At 41.7% G+C, this 26008-nt stretch overlaps 2 protein-coding genes across 16 annotated transcripts; both read right to left on the bottom strand.

The window, feature by feature from the left end:
• LOC147237878 (uncharacterized) lies at window positions 1–21757 on the bottom strand. Of its 15 annotated transcripts, none has more exons than XM_086155435.1 (32): window positions 21452–21757; window positions 19605–19781; window positions 19446–19529; window positions 19254–19358; window positions 19006–19161; window positions 18703–18846; window positions 18474–18593; window positions 17683–17826; window positions 17468–17587; window positions 17228–17347; window positions 16947–16994; window positions 16834–16860; window positions 14798–16168; window positions 7754–11185; window positions 7520–7597; window positions 7085–7180; window positions 6953–6997; window positions 6382–6420; window positions 5915–5965; window positions 5773–5820; window positions 5652–5693; window positions 5511–5579; window positions 5144–5191; window positions 4233–4280; window positions 4083–4124; window positions 3626–3673; window positions 3431–3472; window positions 3166–3210; window positions 2952–2993; window positions 2800–2844; window positions 2232–2267; window positions 1–2132 (listed from the first exon to the last, which is right to left on the bottom strand). In XM_086155435.1, exons 1-32 carry the CDS (start codon window positions 21459–21461, stop codon window positions 2047–2049), a joined length of 7008 nt encoding a protein of 2335 aa, XP_086011561.1. In that variant the 5' UTR covers window positions 21462–21757; the 3' UTR covers window positions 1–2046. The 15 variants fall into 15 exon arrangements, with proteins under 15 accessions (XP_086011561.1, XP_086011569.1, XP_086011533.1 ...); XM_086155443.1 differs by having other exon boundaries at window positions 2232–2264; XM_086155407.1 differs by having other exon boundaries at window positions 4083–4134; window positions 4234–4280.
• A 1299-nt stretch (window positions 21758–23056) lies between these two features.
• On the bottom strand, window positions 23057–25578 carry LOC147237877 (E3 ubiquitin ligase TRAF3IP2-like). Its single transcript, XM_086160261.1, has 8 exons — window positions 25549–25578; window positions 24831–24951; window positions 24480–24673; window positions 24258–24346; window positions 24087–24155; window positions 23692–23796; window positions 23537–23611; window positions 23057–23437 (listed from the first exon to the last, which is right to left on the bottom strand). The coding sequence occupies exons 1-8, from the start codon at window positions 25568–25570 to the stop codon at window positions 23267–23269; spliced, it is 846 nt and encodes a 281-aa protein (XP_086016387.1). The 5' UTR covers window positions 25571–25578; the 3' UTR covers window positions 23057–23266.
• Window positions 25579–26008: the final 430 nt, after the last annotated feature.

Genomic DNA, 26008 nt, shown 5'->3' with positions numbered 1-26008 from the left:
TGAAGGAAAATATACTTTTATTTAAATCCAATCATTATTTTTGAGAGAGCGGACGGCAGTGTAAATAAGTTAAAAGAAAAAAATATGAGCCCGTCAGTGACAATGGGTAATTGTTACTGAAACTCACAAAACCCCATCTGCCAACTGCTAGCTGATGAGGGTGCCAAGCACTCTATATAGACTAATAAAAGCCGTGTCCTTCTTTTTTCTTTTTTAATACCAAACAATTGGTGAATTTACATATATGGTGATTTGGTTGCACCGGCTGTAATAACTTTAATCCACAGCTTTTGAAATAAAATGCAAACCTCCATAATACCTACAAGTAAACAACAGCTGGTACAGTTTCAGCTGGCAGACAATGTTCTTCTTCACACTCAAGTTCATCTGCTCAAATGTGCGACGCTCATCCGAGAGTACAATCGCACGAAGATCTCGGTGTGCATGATATTGTCATTTACAATGGACTTTTCTCAGAGACTGACATTATCCACAGCCATTAACACTGACGTTGTGCAGAGATTTCAAACACATCTCTCGGCGCGTAACCTGAAGCAGCATTTGAAATCCATCTGAACACGTGTAGTGTTTTCTCTTGATCACAAGTGCAAGTGCTTCAAATAATATAAATCCTGTTTATATTATGCTGCGCTTTTGCACCATTAGTATAAATTGTCATGTATGAATCACTGTAATACAGAGAGACCGCAAGAGGAAAGTGAGACTTATTTGGATTGAGAATTACAATCACAAATGCATCAAACATCACCTTGAAACATATTATATATCTTCATTTCATTTAAATTATGAAGACAGAGGATGTTGATCTAAAAAAAGAAGAATTAAAAAGATTGTTATTTTCGCCTCTTGGCTGCTCTGTCATAAATATTTTCAGAAAAATAAAATCATCTTAATTGCCTATGAGGTAATTCTCCATGGGGTGAATGCTCTCTTGTGGCCGAACTGAGTATTACAACAATAAATCAAATAAAATGGAGCTTGAGGAGTTCTGCCCTGCTTTTCAGGGCCTCTTCAATAACATATCGGAGCAGCATGAAATAAACATTCATTTTACAGACTCCGCAGTTAATCTGGATTTCCCAAATCAACTTCATGTCAATTTCTTTACTTACAGGACTTGTTCAGAAATGTCCTGAAAACATGTCAAGTTTCTACAACGTGCCCAACGACAGCGCATTTTTTTGGTCTGTTTAGGAATCAGAACGTCGATCTGATATGCGGAACAAGAATAAACGGTCTAAAGTCATTCAGACATCGCTCGCCTCGTTGGTACAGTTTAATAAGACTTTTCATACCATCAATTCAGGTAGAGTTCCATGGGTTTGTGTGGGAGCTCTCATGTACTGCGCAAGGTCATTCCTTTGGACGAAAATGAATTAAAACAGAAACAAACAAACAACCAAACAAACACTGATGTGCTGAATCTAAATCAGAAGACACTGTGGATGATAAATGCCATTAATGCCTTTATCCAGAAAAGGAATACCAGGAATTCCGTGCATTAATATCTATATTTTAAAGAGCACATCTGCACATAAATATGGACTAAGAGGTCATTCAAGTTGAACTGTCACTGCAATGTTGAATAAAATCCAAAATATAATCCTATTCTGCGCTCTTGCATAAGTTACTCCTTCTACAGTGTGATTTAGCATGAGCACAAAGTTGGCAGGAAGTGTTTTAGATGTGGATAATGTAGTACTCAACGTATAAATACATTGGAAATATTCACAACCTTTTATCTGATCCTAAGAAAGACGTGAACATAAAATATATAAAAGAAAATAAAAAAATTAGAAAATGAAATAAAATAAAGGAAGGAATGACACTGTATGCATGTATTCAGTATGAGAGCTCAACCAAGTCTGAAATAAAATAAGAGCAGTCCATCACTTAAAATCCCCCGTCCACTCTGCCGCCACTCAGAGTTTCCCAGCGGCCCGTTTTTTTTTTAGCGTGGAACGGCAGGGCTGGGGATGTGGCCTCGTCGGTGTCGGTGATCTGAGCGCGTGTTAACCCGCAGACTCAGAACTGCATCGGGGAGAAGGCATAAAATGGAAACTGGGCCTCATCCTCGTCCACGAAGAAGCACTGGAAATAGGGCATCTCGTCTTTGGAGGGGAAGAAAGGATGGCACATTTCAGTAAATCCAATATGAATAGTCATAAGAATACTTGTAGTCTTCTTCTGAGAAGGTTAGATGTACTCACCTTCCACCAGAACGCTGTCTGATACAGCAGGCTCTGCTGAAACAACAAGATTAAACTGTTTTAATATGTTGATACCTTTAACACGGAATAAACAGGAAAGTTAATGATATGAGGAAAAGTAATTAGAGTATAACAGAGAAAGTGTTCAATGAGATGAGATGAGATGAGAACAACTTTATTAATCCCGAAGGAAATTGTTGTGCCAGAGTTTCAAGTAAAAAACATAACAGTAATAGATAATAGTAGAAAGGAGAAAGAATAAGAAATACAATGAAATATGAAAAAAAAGGAGAAAATCTGCATTTTCCTATTGACAAATCCATTTGAGAGGATTTTACTGTTGCAATCATTTTATTTGATTTAGTGAATGCAGTTGTTTGGCACTTTTTACATGAAGTACACTAAAATGTTTGTTTTCTGTTTTAAATAAAGTAGTATAGAGTGTGATATCGTTTTGAGCAGCTCAGAAGCACAATCGTCTCCTCCTCGGTTTAAAACGGGAGCCTTAAAACAGTGCTTAATGTCAGCAAATGTTGAGCAAATGTTCATCTCAGCACAACTAAAGTACCTTTTACTTTCTTTTCCTTGGAAATCTTTTTCTCTGGAGACTTTTCTGAAATGGGAAAATAAGATCTTTTTGTTTAGTTATTTATTTTTATAAATGCAATTAATAAATACCTGGTGGTGCATTTCAAAAACTAAATTTTTAAGGAAGGATACCTTTTTCTGCAGGCTCTTGTATCTCTTTAAGCACCCTCTCCTCTGGAAAGAAGAAAGAAAATAAAAAAAAAAATGGGATTGGAATCTTTTTATTTCAGAAACTGGGGGAAACCCTCGCAGACACGGGGAGAACATGGAGACTCCACACAGAGCCTGTCTGAAAACCAGGAACCGTCTTGCTGTGAGTCGAAAGCACTGCAATTCTTGCTCCTACCTTTGGCTTTTTCTCGTTGGGTGACTCTCCTCTCTGCAGTTTTCTCTGAAAATAAAGATAATAAATGCAATCTTCAGGAACCATAAACCTTGCTTGTCTTTGAAACTTTTTTTTCAAACATTGAGATGTACATGTTTTTGCCAGCTTTTATTTGAAGAACGAAAATCCATTGTTCTCATGGAATGCAGAAAATATACAGTATATACATTTTTTCGTCCGATTGTCTTTTTGCCAATCCCCCTCAACCGAACCACCTCAAATATACCTTTTGTCACATGGACTGCATTGGCCTTTGCCCTCGAAGTGGCTGAGCCATGAGGAAGAAAATAAAATCAATACAAGTTTGATGACAGATGTCTGGTGACAGTGTGTTATTCCTGTCACGCGTGTTAGCGGCCATTTTTCCATTTTTCTGATATGTTCATCTATACAATATATTTGTTACCAGACGCAATTTTACCTTTCTCCTCCGCGGCTGCTTTGCCTCTTTCTTCAACAGTCTCCAGCTCTGTGAGAAGAGAGGGTGAGGATCAGCAAAAAAAAAAAACAGCGATTGTCTTGTTTTCCAACGGTCTCAGTTGCAGCTTGAACCGCAGCCCAGTTAGAATTCAAAGACGGAGGCGTTTTGCAAAGCGACAAGCACAGTGGGTTTATTATGTGCTGCATTTTAAAGGCCAGAGATGAATACCGGAGACAGGAAGTAGCTGTTAGAGGCGCTTCTGCAGAAATCAGCCTCCCCTTATTGTGTTAGATGCTCTCTGAAATTAATCATGTGATGTTTTAACTTCAAATTTCAATCCAGTCAGGGCCTTTCAAACTATAGGTACCCACATTGCATGGCCAGATTATAGTAATCACAATCCTTCATTGTCTTTTTGGATTTACGTGCTGCCTCTGCGAAACCATTGCATTTGTACCTTTCTTCTTATGAACCTTCCCGGCCTTTTCCTTCAGCAGGACTGGGACATCAGGGGAGAGATAACTTTTATAAACACCTATTTATAAGTCATAATCACAGCAAATTCATGGATCCGGTGTTATAATCATAACTTTAAATATTCCCTTACCTTTCTTTTCATCAGCTGGCTTTGGCTTCTCCTTTGTGACCTCTATTTCTGAAAATAGTAAAAAGGACATTTTCTAAATTCTTGCACAAAATATATTTTTCCAATCAAAAACTTGCTGAATTCAAATTTGCGTCACCTTTTTTGGATAATATAATATAATATAATATAATATAATATAATATAATATAATATAATATAATATAATATAATATAATATAATATAATTTGCACAATTCTGTACATTAATGTATTATACTGTATTATACTTTATTTTGATGTTCATACTTTGATGCTGTTACTCCATTTGCCCCCAATTGCCCCTCAGGGATAATTAAGTTCACTCTGATTCTGATTCTGATTCTGAACATATGTACATTTAATGGATGGATTTGGTATTTTGTCAATATATGGATGAGTTTAATTTTTTTGTCATTGTATGGATACATTTCATTTTTTAGTCAATGAATGGATTAATTCATGCTTTTTGTCAATATCTAGATGAAATTAATTTTCTGTTATGATATGAATCAACTTAATGTTTCAATCAATATATGGATGAATTTGATATTTTAGTTAAGGAACACAAACATTTAATTTTTTTGATTTTTTTTTTGTGTCCATGGGACTACAGATGGGAATCAGAAATCAAGAGCTAAATGTTTCCGTACACAATCACCTGATAAATAAATACGTACAAAAAAGAAAAAAAAAAAAGAGAAAAGTTGTGTTCCTTTCTCCGAGTCCACAGGAGCACATTTTGCTCTGCTAGCGGCTGCTAGAATGACAAAGACTCCAGTATATATCAAGTGAGAAATCACAAAGAATCCGCATTTTCTTGACCACATTATCAAACTGAAAAAGACAAAAAATAAAATAAAAATAAAAAATAACAGGCTTGAAAAAATACAAACCTTTTTTGGACGTTGCCAGCTTGACCTTCGGCTCCTGGAGAACTTCAGCTATACGGCAAAACGGCAAAAATAATTCCAGGATTGCTTTCAGGTGTAATAAATATCTGTGCAATGATTTAACATCTACATACAGATGTACGGTATATAGGTGACTGCAGCTATAACACATGAATATGTACATAATCAGTGATTATATATAAGGTGGTTCCATGTCATTTCATTTGGCATAACTTAGTCAGTGCCAATTTTTATTTGTTAACCTTGACCTGTGCTGAGACATTATAAGGTTCTTAGAGGTTTCTATGTGCAGCAAAGCCTCTGAAAACAACTGCATGAATTATTACATATGAAAGACAAACAAATATACCTTTCTTCATTTGCATGGCCTTCTCTTTGTCCTTGGTCAGAGTAGCATTTCTGTGTGGGGTCTCTGCCTCTGTGAATACATAAAACCGGTGTGAACGTACGTCTCTGACCTTGGCCGAGGTGTGTATTTGTGTCTTCTCACCTTTGACAACCGGGGCTGTTTTTGGCTTGAGAGGTGCAGGTTCTAAGGAAAAAAAAGTTTTATTTTGTCAATCTAGAAAAACAAGGGGATCATTTACAAAGCTCTCAAAATTAAATCTCACCCCTTATTGCCAGAACTGGTTTGGGCTTTGCGTGAGAAACTTCAACAGCTGAGAAGATAAACAAGTCACCATAAGACCAATGTGAATCAGACTCTAAAATGCAAAGATATAACACGTGAACGATGAGGTGTATCACCCTTGCCTTTTTTTGACACAACTTCAGATTCAGGTTCCTCTTTCGGAGAAGTCGGCACTGTTTTTTTTGAAGATTCAAAATGAAGTACATCAATTTTTGCATCTATTCAAGCGTCATTGCTTTAATAGATTCTGCTTCTTCTTTTCTCTCGGGCTGCTCCCTTCAGGGGTCGCCACCGCCGGTCATCTGTCATCTAACCCTCTCCCCTGCATCCTCTCCTTCCTCTTCATGTCATCTTTCCCTCCACCCTCCTGCCCGGCGGTGCCGGCCTCAGCATCATTTACCCAGATCTTCACCATCCCTCTTCTGTACATGCCAAAACCGTTTCAGTCTAACATCTAACATGTGCCGTCCCTCTGGTGGAGCTCCTGCTCCTATCCGTCCTTCTCACTCGCAAGGAGAACCTCAACAACTTCATCTACGATTGCTGTATAATAAGTTACATCTATGAAAACCAATAAAGTTCAGGTTACCTTTCTTGGAAGGAGCCGATCTCTTCTCCTTTGGAACAACTGTGTCCAAAAATAGGGCACAAATGGGATTTAACATTGCCTTTTCAACATTTTTGGGGGTAAAAATGAACATATTTGTGTCAGAAACTGGAAACTGTGCAATATTTCATCTCATAACAGCTACACTGTGCAATTTTTCATCTCATCTCATAACAGCTACACTACAATTTTCCCTTCTATCATACTATTGTGCACTCCTTACCTCACTTGTTACTAAGACACTTATAGTTTTATCACTGCTTACTAAGTCAGTTTATAGTTTCACTGAGACACTTCATAGTTTATAGTTTATCTTTAAATCTAATTCTGCCTTTCTTTTATTATTTATTACTGTTATATTTTCTGTAACTGGCACAGCAATTTCCTTTGGGATTAATAAAGTTGTTCTTATTCTTATTCTTATTCTTAAAATCTAGTCGTGCTATGAATAAAAAAAACGCTATGACATGAAAATAAGATATATCAGCTAATTTCATAAAGATGTATTTTTACCGGAGAAACAGTCATGCGCTGTGAAAGCATCACCGTTTACCTTTCTGCGCGAGTGTGGGTTTGACCTTTGGCTCGGAAACAGCATCTACGGGAAAAATGAAGTGATTCAGCTTCCCGTGGCGCTACAATACCATCACGCGCGCTTCTGCTGTGCGGGATCTTGTCTGCTTACCTGTTTTTGTAACATTCAGACGTTCCTTTTTCAGGATCGGGGCGATGCGCTGTTTCGAAGCCCTCAGCAACCTCACAGGCTTCTTCGGCTCATCGGCTGCAAAGAGAATTCAAAAAAGTCACGTGGTTGATGTGGTATCGTGATCTGATGCTGTTTCTTTCATTTAATGAAACTACAGTGGATCGGGACGTTTTACCAGCATATTCAAACACAATTATTTCTATGAAAGTATGAATGACAAAATGCTATAAAAAAATAATATGTTGCTCATAAGTCATCTGATTTTGTCCCGTTGGTGCTCCGTGCTGTGTCATGAAGAGTATAAATGTTTCAAGTAGAATACTGTTTTTATAGGCAGAAATTATGATCATTTTTAACTGAAGTTTGAAGAAACACCAAGTGGTCGATCGGGATGCTGTTTGCAGATGATCTCACCTGCTTTCGTTACGTTTACGGCTTCCTTCTTCGGGACGGATGAAATCCTTTTGGCTACAAATGTAATCTTCCTTTCGGCTGAAACCAAACAGGTCCATAAATTTCATGTGAAATATACCGCAGAATAAATATATGTGTAAAGTCTGGCCTCTCTGTCACAAAAATACAGGTTACATATAGAAAATTTACAGTTAGAAAACAGCAGTTGAGGATGACGGGGCGCTGTGTCCTTACCTGTCTTGATATTCGTCTTCCTGACAACCTCCTTGTCTTCTTTGCGAGGAGTCCTCTTGATCTCTCTCTCTTCTCCGGAAGGTTTGGCTGTTCCAGTTTCTTCCTCAGGGATCTCCTTGTCTTCTTGCCGTTTGGGAATCCTTGGGACCTCCCTCCTTTCTTTGGGCAGCCTTTTTGGTTCCGTTTCTTTTTCGGCAGCCTTTTTTGTTTCTTCCCTCCTTGACAGCATGGATGGTTCTTTCTCTCCCTCGGAGGGCACCCGCCTCACGCCATCTTGCATTTCTTCTGAAGGTTTATCTGACGGTTTCTCGCCTTTGGAGATCTTCTCTGGTTTTTCTTTCGCAGGTTTGGATTCTTCTCTCTCCGCTTTGGATGGAGCTTTCTCTCCTGTTTTCTCCCCCAATCCTTCGATCCTTTTAGATTTCATCGGTTCTTCTGCGGAGTCCTTCTTCACTCTTCTCTCCTTGACGAGAGACCTCCTCTTTTCCTTCTCCTCTTTCGGAGATTTCTCTGCCTCCCTCGCTTTTTCGACAGCCGCCTCGTCTTCCCTCGCTTTCATATCTTTAGGTGTTTTTTCATCTTCTACCTTTTCTTTGGAAGCCTTCTTTACTTCTTCTCTCTCCACCGGCTTCTTCTCCTTTGTTTCTTCGCTGTCAGCCCTCTGTTTCTTGGAGGGCTGGACTGGTTTCTTTTCTTCAGATGGCTTCTTTACTGCTTTTTTCTCTTTCACCTTTGGAAGTTTATTCCTTTCTTTTTCCTCCACAGTGGGTTCTATCACTTCCTTCTCTTCCTTGGAAGGCTTCCTGCCACCTTTCCCTTCTTTGAGGCGTTTCTTTACTTCTCTTTCCTCTTTATGAGGTTTGCTTTTCTTCTCTTTCACTTCTTTGGGAGACTTCTTCTCTTCTACCTCTTCCTCTGGAGGTTCCTTTTCCTTCTCTTTGACTGGTTTCTGGACTTCTTTCTCAGCTTCCGGAAGTTTCCTTTCCTTCTCCTCTGGAAGTGGTCTCTTGACAGATTTAATCTTTTTGGCAGTTTTTTCACTCACTGTCTTCCCTTCTTTGGTTGATTCCTTTGCTTCTTTGACCTCTTTCTCTTCTTTCGGAAGCTTGGTGTCTTTTTTGACTTCTTTAGGAGGTCCTTTGACTTCTTCCTCTTCCTTCGGGTGTTCCTTGACTTCTTTATCTTCTTTAGTTGGTTTCTTGTCTTTCCTCTTTTCTTGAGGGGGTTCTTTGACTTCTTTCTCTTTTTTAAGTGGCTTCTTGTCTCTCTTGACTACTTTGGAAGGTTCCTTGACCTCTTTCTCCTCCTTAGGAGGTTCCTTGACTTCTTTCTCTTCCTTGGGAGGTTGCTTGTCTTTCATTACTTCTTTCGAAGGTTCTTTGACTCCTCTCTTTTCTTTGGCCTCTGTCTTCTTTCCCTTTTCTGCTTTGGGTGGCATCTTGTCTTTCTTCTCTCTTTTGGGGGGTTCTTTGACCCCCTTCTCTATTGTAGGTGGTCTCTTACCGTCTCTCTCCTTTTTGGGAGGTTCCTTTGATTCTACAACTCCTCGAGGAGGCTCTTTGAATTCTTCCTCTTCTTTGGGAGTTTTCTTGTCCTCTTTGGGTGATTTCTCGAGTTCAATCACTTCCCTTTGAGGTTCTTTCCCTTCTTTTTCGATTTTGGCTGGTTTCTTTTCCTCTTTCTCCTTTTTGAGTGGTTTCTTTGGTTCAACAACTTCTTTAGGAGGTTCTTTGACTTCTCTCTTTTCTTTAGGAGGTGGTCTGACTTCCCTCTCTTCTTTGGGAGGTTTCCTGTCTTTCTCTACTTCTTTAAAAGGTTCTTTGACTTTTTTCTCTTCTTTTGAAGGTTCTTTGACTTCTCTCTTTTCTTTTACCTCCTTCTCTTCTTTTTCTGCTTTGGGTGGTTCCTTGCCTTTCTTATCACCAGGTTCTTGGACCTCCTTTTCTAGTTTGTGGGGCTTCCTGCCTCCTTTCTCCTTTTTCGGAGGTTCCTTTGGTTCTACGACTTCTTTGAGAGGTTCTCTGACTTTGTCCTCTTCGGGAGTTTTCTGGTCCTCTTTTTCCTTCCTTGGTGTTTTCTTTGGTTCTACAACATCTTTTGTTGGTTCTTTTACTTCTTTCTTTTCTTTAGGAGGTTCTTTGAATTCTTTCTTTTCCTTGACCTCCTTCTTTCCTGCTTTCTCTTCTTTTGGAAGTTTCTCATCTGTCTTTGTTTCTTTCGGACGATCTTTCACTTCTTTCTCTTTTTTGGGAGGTGCTTTGACTTTTGTCTTTTCTTTGATCCCCCTTCCCTCTTTCTCGTCTTTGGAAAGTTTCTTGACTTTTTTTACTTCTTTAGGAGGCTCTTTGATTTCTGTCTCGTCTTTGGGAGGTTTGCGGACTTCTTTCTTTTCTTTGGCCTGTTTCTTTTTCTCTTTTTCTGCTCTGGGTGGTTTCTTGTCTTTCTCCTCTCCTTTGGGAGGTTCTTTCACCTCCTCTACTTTATGTATTTTTTCGTCCTCTCTCTCCTTTCTGAGTAGTTTCTTTGGTTCTGACACTTCTTTATGAGGTTCTTTAACTTCAGGCTTTTCTTTGGAAGGTTTCTTTGGCTTTATTACTTCTTTAGGAGGTTCTTGGACCTCCTCTTCTTTGGGAGGTACTTTGACCTCCTCTTTGAGAGTCTCTTTGACCTCCTTTGTTTTGAATGGTTTCTCATCTATCTTTACTTTTCTAGGAGGCTCCTTGAGTTCTCTCTTTTCCTCAGGAGGTTTCTGGACATCTTCCTTTTCCATGGGAGGCCTCTTGACTTTCTCTCCTTCTCTAGCCTGTTTCTTAACATCTATTACCTCTTTCAGGGCTTCTATCTTTTCTTTTCCTATTTTCTTAACCTCGGTCTGGTTTTTGGCGAGTTGTGTTGCTTCCACCTCTTCCTTATAGAGCCTCTTTGCTTCTTTCTGTTTCACTAACTTAGCAATTTTCCTGACATTTATCCTTTTTCTTGGATGCCTCGTGACTTCTTCATCTGCTCTAAGGTGTTTCTTGGCCTCTCCCTCTTTCAAGGTCTCCAGCTTGTCTCTGAGATGTTCCTTCAGTTCTTTTTCCTTTTTCGGAGCCTTTATCTCATCTTTTTGGACTTTGGGATGTTTAGAGGTGACATTAACCTCACTGAGGGGCTGTCGTACCTTCTTCTTATCTTCTCTCTCTTCTCTTTGCGACGCCTCATCCAATGTCACCTGTTTTTGCTTTTTCAGTTCTTTGGCAGACACCTTTGCCTTCTCTCTTCTGGCAGCTGTCTTCATGTCTCTCCTCTGCTTGGGAGGTTCCTTTGCTTTCTCCAAGCCCTCAGATGGTTCCTCCTCTTCCTTCTTTGTCGGTTTTGAGACTTCTTCTTCTTGAAGCCTTTCCACAACTCTCTCTTCGGGGGTCTCTGACTCTCTCACCTCCCGAGGCTCTACTGAAAACAATACCAAAGCGTCACTAGTGTTCTTAGCAACCGCTAAACGCTATCTTTGTCAGGAGATGTTAATGCTAATAGAGTCCAATTGTTGGTGTTTAAGTTATTGTGTGACATCATAGGTTTGCTTAAATTTCGCAGTTTCACATGATCTATTACATTGTCGCAAAAACAGAAGGCCAATTTTGACTCATCATCGTCACCCATCACCACAGCGTCAAGCACATGGTGTTGGATTTATGGGTAGCCGGTCATTTTTGTGGTAGTGCGTTTTGTCGCAAGTGACCATAAACACACCCTGGACACACCAATCTTTCCCATGCTCAAGCTTTGACCTTTTAAAACCACTAAAGCAACAGTGCAGTTGTTAGCACTTCGCCTCAAAACCAGCTAGAAGGTCCATGAATTGATTCCAGCAGGGGGCCTTTCTGCGCGGGGTCTCTATGTTCTTCTTGCGTTTGTGTGGTTTCCTCTGGCTTATCCGGTTTTCACCCACAGTCCTAACATGCAGAAAGTGCATTTGTGTGAATGAAAGGGTGAATAAAACAACATTCCACCATTGGACCAGTTGCTTGGCTAGTTACGCATAACTGACAGGCTGTAGAGGTGAGAGAAAAGCAAAACATATTTTGGAGATAAAATCGGAAGAAGTAGCACAAAAGAATTTGAGAGGAGATGCAGAATACACACATTACAGGGGTCCTAATAATGCAAAACATCCAAAGAGAGAAACTGAATATTGCTTGAAATGAGTTAAAGCCATTGAGATAAAAGCTATAAATAATAATGTATCCTTTTTTTAATCCCCATGGGGGCATTTGTTATCTGCAATGAACCAATCGGATGAACCATGAGCAGTAGGCTGCTGTCCACCAGCGCCAGGGGAGCAGTTAGGGATTCAGCGTCTTGCACAACAACACTTTGGCACACGAGGAGGAGCTGGGAAACGAACTGGAAACATGATCGCCGTACCCTATTCTTGAGCAGGTAATATTAAGTTATTTGCATATTGACAGTGGACTCAGCAAGATGTTCAGAAGGCGGCAGAAGGCTTTCCCCGTCGTAAAACCGAACCCTCTCAGTGGAAAGCTCGCTGAGGATCAGATGGGTTGGAAACCAATCAGGAAACCAGGATCAAACTGGCATCTCATTGAGGTTGATTTGGAGTCCCTGGGGACTAAATGGTCAACCTCTGGGCCCAGGCAGTTGAGGCTTAAGAGATGCTGTGGCAGTAAGGAGTCACCAAATGGACCCCTCGCTCGGATTGGCTGGCAATAAATCACTGCATACAAAAGGAGGGCAAAGACGTCAATAATTACTTTGTTGGATGGGGATAAACTTTTGATGCACTAAATTATTTTTTTTGATGCCATTTCATGAATAGAAATGTAAAAAATACCTGTCAAAAGGAGCCGGATCAGCAGCAAGGCAGAAAAACTTGATTCAGTATTAATTGAATTGAATTGAATTGAATTGAATTGAATTGAATTGAATTGAATTGAATTTAATTGAATTTAATTATCCCTTGATGCAGTAAAGAATATGCATGGCGTGTACAGAACCACTTCAATAAAAAGAAGACCAAAGCTAAGGCTCAACCAGGGTTTGTGCTGAGGTCAGCCCATAGGGCAAAAGATGTATACGTAGTAGAGGGAAATCTGAATAGCTCTGGAGGATCTGGAGGACAGAAAAAAGTTGAGGAAGAGGAGGACCGCAGCGTGGAGGCCACATCAAGAAGGGGGATTGTCACTATTTTGGAGAACTTGGACACTGGGCTTGTGATGTAGCTCTAAGTCAATATAATTCAACATGGCTAGTTGAGAAGAAAAAATAAAATAAATGGAACCGAGACAGGGATTTAGAAAAGAAAAACAAGAATTGGGTGCAACTTCTGAAGGCAGAGAAGCAATGAGGGGGAAGAAGCGTTACATTTCTGAATCAGCAAAAACATAAAGGTTCTCGATGGAAGACCAGAAATAACACTGACTACAGCCGGAAGAAAGATCACCTTGTGTGATACAAGAGCATCTAGATCTGTATTATACTATTGAGAGTTACCTCAGGTTCCGAAATCACAGAACAGCATTTTTATCTAAGCTGCTAATGGTGAAAAACAAACGGACCTCCAATCTGACATGATCCCCTTGAGCGATCCTGACGCCAAAAAAGGAAAACCAAACCCAAATAACACTCTCAAGATGTTGTCCATGTAATGGACCGTTGGGCCGTGACCCGCCACAGTTTTTTGCAATAACTGTAATTCCCACTGACAATGGCCTTAGAATTTGTCGACGGTCAAATACGTTTGTCCAGACAGGACAAGGATACCTTGTATTGGTATAGTTTAGATTCAATTACGGCGGGTCATTGCTCAAGCAGGACTGAAAAAGGCAGAAGAAAAATGTGCTTCCAACCCTATCAGACATAGTCCAGAAGACCTGCGTTGCACCATGTATTACAAGTATACTAAAGGCTGTGAGCCTATGAGGAAATCTTTTTTCCGGAAATCTGGCACCAAATTGATTCTGAGACACTTACATTTGAACAGGTTATCACCAAAAGTGTCGATCCGCAAAATTGTGTATCTGACAAAATGAGATAAATGAGATAAAGCGATGGAAATTGGATCTACCCTGACATTGCCTTGAGTGAGCTTTCCAACGGCACCACTCCAAAACTTATCTGACTTTCGGTTCGAGAGTTAGGTCTAGCGTTAGGGTTCAGGCTGGAGCTGGGACCGCCTTTATCCCGAACGACACGGCCCCGTGCTTTTGGAGGGTTAACGCCTCCATCTGAAGAATTGACTGAAAATTTTGGGACAGACGACCCTTTCAGTGGAAAATGGAGCACCTCGATTTATTGACTCCTAGTCTCCGAAGGGGTGATGTTGTGTGTGGGTGTTGCTGTGTCCCCTGCACCAGAGGACTGAGGCTGACTTGGATCTCCACCATGAAAACCAAAACTACATACCAAGGAGTGCTACTAAAAAAGGACAACGGGACTCTTATCTGAATTCACCAGACTACGTGGAAGTGAATCATCTATTATTATGGATGAAATTATGATGGAAATTGCTCGTATGAAATTATTATCCATTATTATGGATGGATTATTATTATGAAAATCTGAAGTGTAATTTGCTAATGACATTCAAGATGCACGCAACTTTATCTGTTTCTTTTCTTATGTTTATTCCTATAAACACGCTATAAATGTGTTTCTCTAAATGACACGTGAATGAGAGGGTGAATAGTTGCATGTCCCCATATGTGGCTCTGTCATAGAGTGGCGACCAATTCCGGGGTGAACCCAATCGACCAATGACAGCTCACCTGCGACCCTGAGCGTAGGGCAAGTAAGGTATAGGTAATGAATGAAAGAATGAATGACTAAAACCTCCATGTTTGGTGGAAAAGACCCATCAAAATGAACTTGGGCCTCCAGAGTCCGGCCCCAGTGACATCAGCTCCATCTCCAGCGGGTTAAGCAGACGACATTCATCACGATGAATGTTCACATTCCACCACAGACCTCAGAACTCGGACGCTCTTTCATTGTCGGACGACGAAGAAAACGATGAGAGATTAGTGATGAAAATGGAGAACGTTGTACCTTCGTCACGGCGTCCGTGAGGAAGACCTTCTCCTCCCTTCGCGGCTCGGGACCCGAGCTTTCTGACCCTCGGCAGGGGGATGCGGACCCTCCTCATCCGACGCGGCCGGGGTTTATCGCTCTCGCTGTTGTTGTTGTTCTCATCGCGGCCGTCGATCGCATCGGCCACTTTGCCGAGGTGGTAAACAGGCGGAGGTGTTTCCACTTTGTCCTCGTCCGCAACTCCAGGTACGATGCTGCCGTCGCTGACATTCTCCTCCTCCGATTCATCTTCTGATTTTGCCGGTCCCTGTTCTTCCCCCTCCTCCTCCTCCTCCTTTTCCACATCATCTTCTGTTTTTATTTCCTCCTCCTCATCATGTTGTACCACTGTTTTGACAATATCAGTCTCCTCACTCACATCGTCCCCTGTTTTTATTTCCTCCTCCCTCTCCGCTACATCTTCTGGTTTTGCTCGTTCCTCCACCTCCACCTCCTCCTCCTCCTCCTCCTCTTCGACATCGTCTCCTGTTTTTCTTTCCTCCTCATCATCACGTTGTACAAGTATTTTAACGATATCGGTCTCCTCTTCCTCCTTCTCCTCCCCTTGTAGCGATGATTTGACAATTTCAGTCTCCTCCTCCTCCTCTTCTGTTTCTATGGTCTTGTCTTCCTCCTCCCCCGCCTCCATTTCCTCTGCCTCCTCATCCTCCACGTCGTCTTCAGTTGTTGATGACTTGTCTTTCTTGTCCTCTTCATCTTGTACAGAGGTTTTGATGATATCAGTCTCCTCCTCCTCCTCTTCCTCCTCCACTACATCTTCAGTTTTTGTTCCCTCTTCCTCCTTCTCCGCCTCATCTATTGTTTTTGTTGTGTCCCTTTCCTCCTCAAATTGTATTAGTTCTTCACCAACATTGGTCTCCTCCTCCTCCTCCTCCTCCTCCTCCTTCTTTTCCCCCTCTTCCTCTGGTTTTGTTTTCTCCTCTTCCTCCTCCTCTTGTACTAACTCAGCATCCTCCTTCTCCTCCTCCTTCGAGCGAACCTCTTCAGCTCTGGTTTCTTCGCTCTCCTCCTGATCCTTGTCATCATCATGCGGAAGGAATTTTGTAACGCTTCTCTCCTCTTCCTCGCCATCTTCTTCAATCTCATCTGTCTCTTCATCCACTGCCTCCTGTTTCTCATCTGACTCCTCTGGTGTATATTCGTTCTTTGGCTCCTCCTCTTCCATCAACTCCTCAGCATGTAATTTCTCCCCCCCTTCTTGTTCTTCTTCCTCCTCTTCTTCATCACTTATGACTCGTGGCACACTTTTAGTCGCGTCTCCCTCCTGCTCCTCCATGCTTACGGCCTTCTCTTGCATCTCCTCCGCCGCCGGTGACTCGGGTTGTGTCTCTGTAAGCGCACCAATGACCCGTCTATTTAGCGTTTCCTCACACTTGCGGACATTTTCCACGAGGGCTCAAAACTTTTTAGAGGAACACCGGGGAACGTGACGGGGTGAAATGGGAAATGTGATGAGACATGACATGACATAATCTCATGCCGCATGCTGCACTCTGGATGCTCAACAATATCAAGCCATATTATTAAATCCAATCAAGATGCATTTGATGATTCGAGACAAGAGATTGTCAATTGTTGAAATCCAGTTTGGCAATGGAAGATGTTTGAAACCATGCAGGACGAGGCAGACAGCAAGAAACACTACTCTGTGGAACTGCGTTACAAAACAAGATGTTTAACATGGAAACAAATGAACCGCGCGTTTCACTTCGGTTTCATTGTGTCCATTCAACGACCCGCCATTGGGACATCTGATGCCGCCGCCAATGCATGACAACATGGTCGAATACAAACACTGATAAGACATAAAGTGGTAATGACACACATTTCTCCGTGCACGTTTACGGGCGATTGGATAAATGCGACGTGGGCGTGCAGATTTGCGGTAAAAACGTCTTGTCCGTGCATGAAAGAAGGAAAAACACATGAGAAACATATACTGTGCACACTGTCTGCTGCAAACACACCACGAGCACCCAGAATACATTTCTTACCCTTTTCCGAAGGCGGCAGGAATTCACCTACATTCGACAAAAGATAGGAACCATTTTTAGCCTTTCTGTGTGTAGCAACGATGAAAAAAAGAGGAAAGAAATGAGCGACTCACCTTTCCGTCTGACCAGGTTTATGTCAGGTGAGGGAGCAACGGTTTCATCTAAAGCAAGAAATAATAAACTTAGGCCACATCAAGATATAAGATATTGTGAAACCTAAGGCAACCTTGATGTATTGAAAGCGGAAGCCAAATAAAACCAGTGAACATTTTTCTTCACAATATTTAAAAGAAGTCTAGCAACAGGCTTATTTAAACACGAGAAGGAAACATGTTATTTTCTATCCGATATACCACCGGCATTAGCAAAGGTCCTCACATTCTGGGAAACCAACCTTGATCACCAACAACCATATTGGACATGTAGGCCAGAAACAAGTCTTTCTTGTCTGTGAACTCCAGCAAAGCGTCTTCGACGACTTTCATGGGGTCGACGGACACTTCAGGCAGGATCCCTGAAAAACCAACGCCCAACAGCGGGGTTTAAAAACTCCCCATCAACACCTCTGAATCAACAGAACCAAAAGAAAACGAAACAATAAAAGAATCCGGCGTGTTAATTTTCCATCACGTACCTTGTTCGCCCATCAGGCCGGTTGAAAAGTAGCTCAGAAGCATGTTAATTTGCTCAGTGGCGATTTCCACTGTTCTGTTCAGCACCGCCGTGGGACTGAATCCCAGAGCCTGTCGGATATCTGATCGACAGAGAAAAAAAATTAACCAAGTTCTGAGTCACTGGTGTGTCGATTGTTGCAAGGACTGAAAGCCACAGTGGATAATCAGACGCTACCTCTCAGCGTGTCCAGTATAGCATCCAAAATTCCGCTTAGCACACCCTGGATATATTCCGCCGCTCCGCTGATGAAATCGTTGGTGTAGTTGAAGACATTTCTGCCGAATACCACGGGGTCAATGAAGCTGAGGTCGGTCGCTCCTGAGAAGAACAATGAACTTTCAGGTAAGAGTTATCTTATTCAGTAATTTCACCCCAAGACTTACTATGGGCCCAATGTTGAAGGATTCTCACCCTTCATTTGAAAAGGTTGTGCTTTAGCAGTGTGTTGTGACATCCATTGAAACCGTCAGTAACATTAGCCATACGTTTGTAATAGAGCTGTTCTGATCATAACAAAAAATCATAAATTTGCTGAATTTTGACTGAAAGATAAATGCAGCAATAGTTTGAATGTCTCTAAGTGCCTTCCTATTTTAATGTTCCCTGTGCTCTTTTTTAACGGTATGTTGTGCTGGCCTTCTTATTTGCAAGTATCTATCTATCTATCTATCTATCTATCTATCTATCTATCTATCTATCTATCTATCTATCTATCTATCTATCTATCTATCTATCTATCTATCTATCTATCTATCTATCTATCTATCTATCTATCTATCTATCTATCTATCTATCTATCTATCTATCTATCTATCTATCTAACAATGACAATGATTATTCACTTAAGACTGCATTCATGATGATCGATCGATTGAATGTTCATATCAGCCAATAACGGTTGGGCTCTAATATCTGGAAAGGTTTGTCACATATATGCGAGCAACGAGCAAATACAGAGCTGGTACCGTTGACAATCTCCTGGATGCTGTCTGAGATGACAGACAGCACATCTTGGATGCAGCCTGTTACTGCCATGATGTTCCTTCCCCAAACTGCGGGATCCATAAAGCTTATATCGACTGTACCTGAGGAAAACCCAAATTTAGAACAGACCAAACGGTTAAAAAGCAGTATACCATTGTTGCAAAACCTGTCATCATCTAGTCATAATATTTATTCAAAGTGAGAAAGTACCTTTAACTGTGTCGATAATAGAGTCCAAAATGCCACAGAGACCATTCTGAATATTGCAGGCCACGTCACAGACAAAGTCATTAATCGTTGTGAAGACATCCCTGCCTATCACCACCGGATTGATGTAGCTGAGATCAATTATCCCTGAGAAAAACACAGAAACCGGCGACGGAGGTCACGAGTTGATATCGTAGCAGGCAGTCAGGACAGATATAGAAACTACTAAGAATATAAGTAAAATTTGATCGTTTTTTCTTTGAGTGAACAGGATTACCATGCAATCTTAGCACACGGATTACCAACCTTTATTTATATCTGATAAAGTGTCGAATATCGCATCCACGGCAGCACAGAGCGCGTCTCTGAGGGGTCCCACCATCCCACGTAGGAAGTCGTTCGTGGAATGGAAAGCTTTCCTGCCGATGACCACGGGATCGACGTAACTCAGGTAGAAGTTCCCTGGGTTTTTGCAGAATGCGACAGAATCGTTACGTCACCGTCACCCGAACACTCTATTTCCGATGAGCGTGCGCCAAAGTCCCTTTGCGTACCTTCTTCATCGGAAAAATATCGCACGAATCCGTTCTTTGCCGCTGCGATTTCCTCTGCTGCGTACACAGCGGCGGCCCCAGGGTCGCTTAAATCTGGTGAGCACTCTGTGGGGGCCGGGAGATGGCGATTTAGTGGCCATTGCAATCGAAAACAAAAAAGTGGCTCGTGCATGGCGGGTTTTACACAAGTACCATGGAACTTATTCAGTAGACTGGTTACTTCATCGACGGCGTCATTTACTGTTTGCGCCGGGTCCGTTATTATTTGATGGATGTCTGAGCAACAAAAGATATGTTAACTTTCCGCATGAGATGGTTTTGGACAAATTTTGACAAATGTTTTTGACTCACCGGGAACTGCTTTGTACTCCACAAAGTCAAACATCACCACTCCCACCACCAGCCAGGACAGGAGAGCAGCCAGGGCCATCAGCAGCTCCACAGACACTCGCAGCTTATTCAGGAGCCCCAGACCTTTGGATTTCAGGGATCCGGGCGGCCCGTCGGCTGCAGAGGCGGTTTTGGCCCCTTTGTGGAAAAAAATGCAATATCAAGAATTCTTCTCTTTTAGCCAAAGCTGGTTGCAAACTTGTTGTCGGTCTCGCATTTTGAATGTAGATCAGGATAAAACAACATGGATCTTGATACAAATCCGGATTTGAAGGGTAGATCTGAATCTTTTCCTCATCTTTTCTTTTTTTTTTTAAATTTTTTTTTTAAGTTTGATAGGTCTTTTGAATTGTTTCTCCTATTTCTTATATCCGAAAAATAAAAATGTAAACTTATTCACATATGATTTCTTTTTTTTTTTAAGTCTGATAAGTCTTTGGAATTGTTTCTCCTATTTCTTATATCCGAAATATAAAAATGTAAACTTATTCATGTATGATTATTATACAAAATTGTGTACATATTTTTACTATAGCATAATTTCAAAATCGGAATAGATAATTATGCCATCAGTTGACTTTAACGGAAAGAAAAACCTCAATATCATGATTGCCTGTCTCGGTATCGTTTTGTTGACTGGAGAATCAGAGATCTTCCCCGAAAAAAAGAAGTTTGAAAAGCAGCAAAACGGGATCACATATTGAAGAGGCGGAATGCAGATGGAGTGTCTTAAATACGCAGCACTGGTGTAACAATAAAAGCAAACATTCACAACAATGATTTTTGACAATTGAATTTTTGACAATGATTCAATCCAATTGAAAAAACGTACGTGTATTTCTTACTGTACCGTTCACACTTACTAGATTTGAGACCAAAATATTGTTACCTATTTGTTTCTGTTCCACAAAGAAACATGCGGTTCGTGTTTCTCTGTCTGTGAATTTAGATAATGATAATAAGAAATAATCTCAGATCCTGATGTGAAGCTGCTGACACTGAATGCCGCCTCTGAGCATCACATTAGTAAAAATCCCTTAGAAATGTACATTAACCTGCCACGAGACTCAGGTGTTTTTCTGAGGCTCTGTCACCTTGTCAGATTAAAAGCTAAGATTCTGCAGAACATTAATGTATTTCCACTTTTATTATACTGCTTATCAACACAAAAAAGTCACATGATGGACTTTTGACAATCTCGTTATGATAGATAAAATGTCTCTGTCCCCTCTGAACGTTTTCAGCCTCAACAAGTGACCGTGTGAAAGACGGTGATTACATGTTGGAATTAACACCTTGTGAATGAAATCTAAGCTTAACTTGCTTTTGATACGCTCGCATTAAAAACAAACAAATGAACAAGAGGAAAAAGACAGAATTTTTTTAAAAAAAGCTGCCGTCACTCAGGTAAACTATTCAGGACAGACAGCTGGTGCCGCTATTAAACACAAATTAGATTTGAACTAAAGGCTTGTTGCAGACGGGACACATTTGCTCCCTGAATCGTCATCTCACTTTTTATAGCATTTTTTGAAGACCACATGTAACAAGCGTCTCTTCCCTGCAGGACATTGAGAGGCGGGTCTGAGCGGTGGCGGCGGCTCATGTCACAGGAGCGCGGCGCTAATACTCCGGCCACATGATATCTTGTATTTATAGCATCCAACTTTCAACACATTTTCCCTGAGAGGTCACAGCCCAGCAAAACACAGCCGTTGACTGAAAGCACAGCATTTACTGTGGACTGAGCGAGCAAAAAGCGAAACTTTCACTTATTACAACAAGTAATGCAATCGTAGCACCCCTACCTTCAGCCATTGTGATTTGGAAACTATCTCAGGTACGATCCTTGGACGCTGAAGGCAAAGCTTCCTCGTGCACAACTGTCAGAAAACCGACAGCAAGAGCGAATCCAGACAGCATTCACTTGCCAATGAAAAGCTACCGGGTTTGTAAATTATTCCATTGTTACTTGGTGGCTGCTGGCTTCTTCCTTGACCTAAATAATCCAAAGAGGGGGAAAGGGACAATGGGGCACCCCAGAGTAAACAATCAAATAAAAAAAATTAAAAAATTGAAAAAAAAAAAAAAAAAAAATTTACGGCTGCTGGTGAATGTGGAGCTGCCAGTGAGGCAGCCTTGCGGAGGGGGGGTCCGGGAGGAAAGTGTAGGGCAAGAAAGCAACCCAAGAGAGAGACGAGCCAAGCCGAGAAGGGGCTTGTTGGGGGGGGGAGCCGACGGTGTTATTGGTGCCTCACATGGGTGTAGGTCATTGCAGTGCAGAGAGGCTTTGGCGTAACTTTATCCTTCGGAAGGTCCCGTTTATTCTTAGCTGATCTCTGGACACCAGGCCGCTCTTGCAGGCCTTTTTTGGCCGTCGAAGGGGTCGCATGTCGGGCCGAGCCGAGCCGAGCCGAGCACCCCTGCTGGCGGGGCGCTGATCATCGCGCGGAGTTTTGTCGGCGAGACGGCTTTGAAAAATCCCTTCGATTCAGGGAATGTCGCCAACGTGACACTTAATTCAACATTGAAGTACCTGTGAACAAAATAATTTTCAAAAGGCCAAATAACTTTGGCAATGTACCAGGCCCATGGGGGCGGGCTGTCGTACTGGAGATAAGAACGGCTTCCATCCGCCACATAGAATGAACTACCATACAGGATGTGAAGTCCCATCAAATTATTGCTTAATGTCTGGAACTGGAGGAGATAAAACTTTTGAGAGTAGAAAATCTATGTTTTAACATGGAGAAAGGTATCCGGGAAGATTCAAACGGATTTCCATTTAACATACTAACGCCTCAAACAGTGATAAACAAACAGTGATTGTTATAGATAACTCAGGAAATGTCAATTCAATCCAAACTTAATTCAACTTAAAATAGTTTAAATTTCTCCAAAACAGTTACCTTCGTTCAGTACCACGGCCGACAATACACACTAAGGACCCGTAAATATCCTTCCATATTTATGTTAGAAGAATACTTTTATCTACAAGAGCAATGCGGATGCATGGCGATACGTTTTCAAGGATTTCCTTTCTCAAATCAGAAGAATTTATTCATCAGTCCAAGAAAAACCTCTGTCCACCATGGACCCCAGGATTTTCAATCACTGGTCACACCAGAGGAACTTACGTCTTTGACTTTTGCAAATTTGAACTCATATAATTAACATAGATTACTAATATATTTATGAATGAGTGCATTCCACTTATCTTACAGCAGGAAACATGGGGAGGAACAGCTTACTTCTTGATTCTTTGTACTCACCCGTGAATAACTTGCATATTAGTATGTTATTACAAGGGAAAGGGAAAGTTCGCTTGACACAGTCTTGCTCGGCTTTAAGAATTTTTGTCTTCATTCATGGAAACGAAAACGTCCTGTTCAGTTCATCTATAATCCATAACATTTATTTATTGACCACATACAGAGACCCACAAACTATTCACCCACCCTCAGCATGTACCGGATATTTAATTGCAATAAATACAAACATACAGACTATTCACATTTCTTTTCATTTCTTGCTCTGTGTGTGTGTGTGTGTGTGCGTGTGTGTGTGTGTGTGTGTGTGTGTGTACATCTGGTATGTATGTATGCAGGGATGACGTTGTGCCTTCATTGCATGGCTCCAGTGGTGTGGGTCACAGATCTGATGATAAGGGTGAGGTCCATCGGTACCGGCGGGGGAATAAATCTCTCTTCCCTCAGCAGTCGCAGTAACAAATCCTCCTTTTCCCACGGCCAACGGTAAATCTGTGTGTCCTGGAGCCACGCCGGGACGTCACTCTGTTCTCATTGTTTCCGGTGGGATCAAGAGAGGAGACAGTTATTTGAATGAAATACAAAATGAAAATGCAAAAAAAACACCCCTCCGGTCAGACAGACCTGGGTTGCACTGGGGAAGAGAAGCGGAATGAATCTGAAATTCAAGCTGCCTTGCTGAATGAATTCCTGTTGCATCTGATAGGAGGTAACTGCAGTTGTCACACACCACAGCAAGTGAAATCACAATCATGTCCCATCTTCAAGTACCGTCCTACCATGGAGTGAATATATTTGGTGTGCAGCCCGTGATTGTCCATCATAAATCCCTCCACATCGGCCTTGTACCTTGGGCTGATGGCAATGATAATCAAGGTTGAGGGCTGTTGAAGAAACGCACACATTTTATATATTGACAGTGAAATGACCGTCCAGTATGGGAGAATTTTTGTGTTTTAAAATACGACTGCACCCCAAACGACAAATATGTGCAACAACTGTTGCTACTACACTATAATTACAGACAAAGCAACAATAGGACATTTATTGTTATCTTGGATTATTTATCAAATTACAATGTTGCATTGGTCAAAGGCTAATTTTGCCATTACAAAGTGAGATTATGAACAAGGAGTGAACAAACAGCAGATAAACGTTTGCATAAATCACACACGTCCTTCAGGTGACTGTCCTCCCACCCCGTGATATCCATACTTCTGACGGGGCTGTCGAATATGTCACTCTGTAAAAAATTACAAATTATCGATGACTCCAGCAGCCAGAATCTACAATCCACATTTGGATATGTAAAAAAAAAACAAAACAACAAATAGAAAAAACATACAGGTGCATGAAACCCATGTTTCCTGAGGAACTCTAGCAGGGAGACCACCTCCGAAGATGTGTCTGAGGAGTGGGTTACAAAAACCTTCCCTGTGAAGAAAACGAAGACATTATGAAACGCTGAAGTGTGAATGTGATCCCTTAATGTGCCTGGGGGAATTTAGTTAAGAGGCTGCATTCCAAACCCAGGCCTTTCAAGGATGGTTGAAAAAAGGGGACTCACGGCACTCGTCGGGCAAACTGGAGGTCCGCCTTTTTTGTTGCGGATGCAAGGAAGACGCCTCAGCCTCCGATGGGGTCGCCATCGTCACCCTGACCCGAGACACGACGTCTGCGGGCGGAACGGAGAACTGCGGCACGTTCACTGAGACGGCGCTGAGAGGTGCGCAGTCATCCGCGGCGCCCGGTGGAGGACGCCTGACGTGGAGATTGAAAAAAGTCTCCTAAACCATTCTGAAGCCAGATGCATGGGAGTAATAACAAGATGCAGCCTTCATAAATTATTTAAATAGCAGGTTTTGAGGATGTTGTATGTCGCCTGTCTTGACCCGAGGTAAAGCAGATTTGCTCTCACCAGTGAGAGGAGTCAGCCCAGGAACGTCCATGCCGGCAGGAAAGTGAGTGCTGACGCAGATGAGGTTGGTGTGGGATGGAGCTCCACAGCTTTTTTCCCGCAGAATGATGATGATCAGCGTCTGTGGACAGAGAGGTGGGGTTGGTGGGCCTGCAGGGCTTAAGCGGCGGGAAAGCAGAAAAACTGGTGAATTGATTTTTATTTTTATCGTTATTCTTCTCCACCTGTCCATCCGAGGAATGGCAATTAGACGGTTTTACACGTGAAGCCAGCAATAAGAGCGGTAAATATCAACAATAAATCCACATTAAGTGGTAAGCGTAAGTCTCGTGAGCTTTTACACGTAATATCCATATTAAGTGATATCTTAACATCACAGAAAAAAATCTCTTAGTGAAATACATCTTGATTATAGTTAATCATTTACCTGTAGGATTAGACAGCTCTGATATTTTACTTGCATGGCATTCTTGACTGTAAGTTTCATAATGACTAATGACCATAAATGACACTAACTAACCGGGTGTAGGTTAAGTTGTGTCTGTCAGAAAATGTCTTGTCTGGGAGGAGTCGGCTGTTCGCTGCTTACCTTTGCCAAAAAGTGTTTTGTTAACAGGCAAGCAAGAGCTTATTTCTTAACATAACTGATTCAAATATATGTAATAATTGTAAAGCGATCATCCCAAACTTAACCACTAACTTAACCAGAACCAATTACTTTTCTCATCATAGTTGTGCATGCAGTGGTGCGGAGGTAGAAAAGGGCTGAGATGTTGCAGTTCATCGTCAGATTTCAAGGGCAAAGGCAGCTCGAGTTCGTCCTCTCTGTCACTCTGACACCAAAAACTGTCTTCATCATCGCCTCTGCAATACAAACAGAACTGCTCCTCAATTCATCCTTGAATCCATCTGGTTTACACCCAAAAGCTCTCCCTTGCATACCTTTGTTCATTCCTCAATGCAGGACTCGTCGCTCCCGTCCAGTCGGGTCCAGACTCCCAACTTCTCCCGTCCTCCTGCCCTGCGTCTGCAGCAGGACGCGGGTGCCAGAGGCCGGGAGGCCAGAAATGGATATTCATCCTTGAAGCCGTGGCTCCTCGGCCAGATGCCTCTTGAACTTTTATCCCAGACAAGCCAGACGAAATCCCACCTTAGCTGTGCTGGAAATGATCCGCATC

This window comes from Fistularia commersonii, chromosome 1 (genome assembly GCF_037954325.1).
Source record: "Fistularia commersonii isolate RoL2024-O1a breed Wild chromosome 1, RoL_Fcom_v1.0, whole genome shotgun sequence".
NCBI classification, from domain to species: Eukaryota; Metazoa; Chordata; class Actinopteri; order Syngnathiformes; family Fistulariidae; genus Fistularia; species Fistularia commersonii.
The sequence above is the reverse complement of the archived record's forward strand: the minus strand, read 5'-3'. Positions and strand labels throughout refer to the sequence as shown.

Bases quoted from the DNA above. Each gene is read 5' to 3' on its own strand.
- LOC147237877 (XM_086160261.1), bottom strand. From the start codon at position 25,570: ATGCACAACTATGATGAGAAAA. The intron at 24,952-25,548 runs GTAATTGGTTCT...CTCTGTCCACAG, and splicing joins GCACAACTATGATGAGAAAA to ACGCTGATCATCATCATTCT. The intron at 24,347-24,479 runs GTGAGTCCCCTT...TTTTCTTCACAG, and splicing joins CAGTTTGCCCGACGAGTGCC to GGAAGGTTTTTGTAACCCAC.
- LOC147237878 (XM_086155407.1), bottom strand. The intron at 19,530-19,604 runs GTGAGTCAAAAA...TTTGTTGCTCAG, and splicing joins GGAGTACAAAGCAGTTCCCG to ACATCCATCAAATAATAACG. The intron at 7,598-7,753 runs GTAAGGACACAG...GTTTGGTTTCAG, and splicing joins GAAGACGAATATCAAGACAG to CCGAAAGGAAGATTACATTT.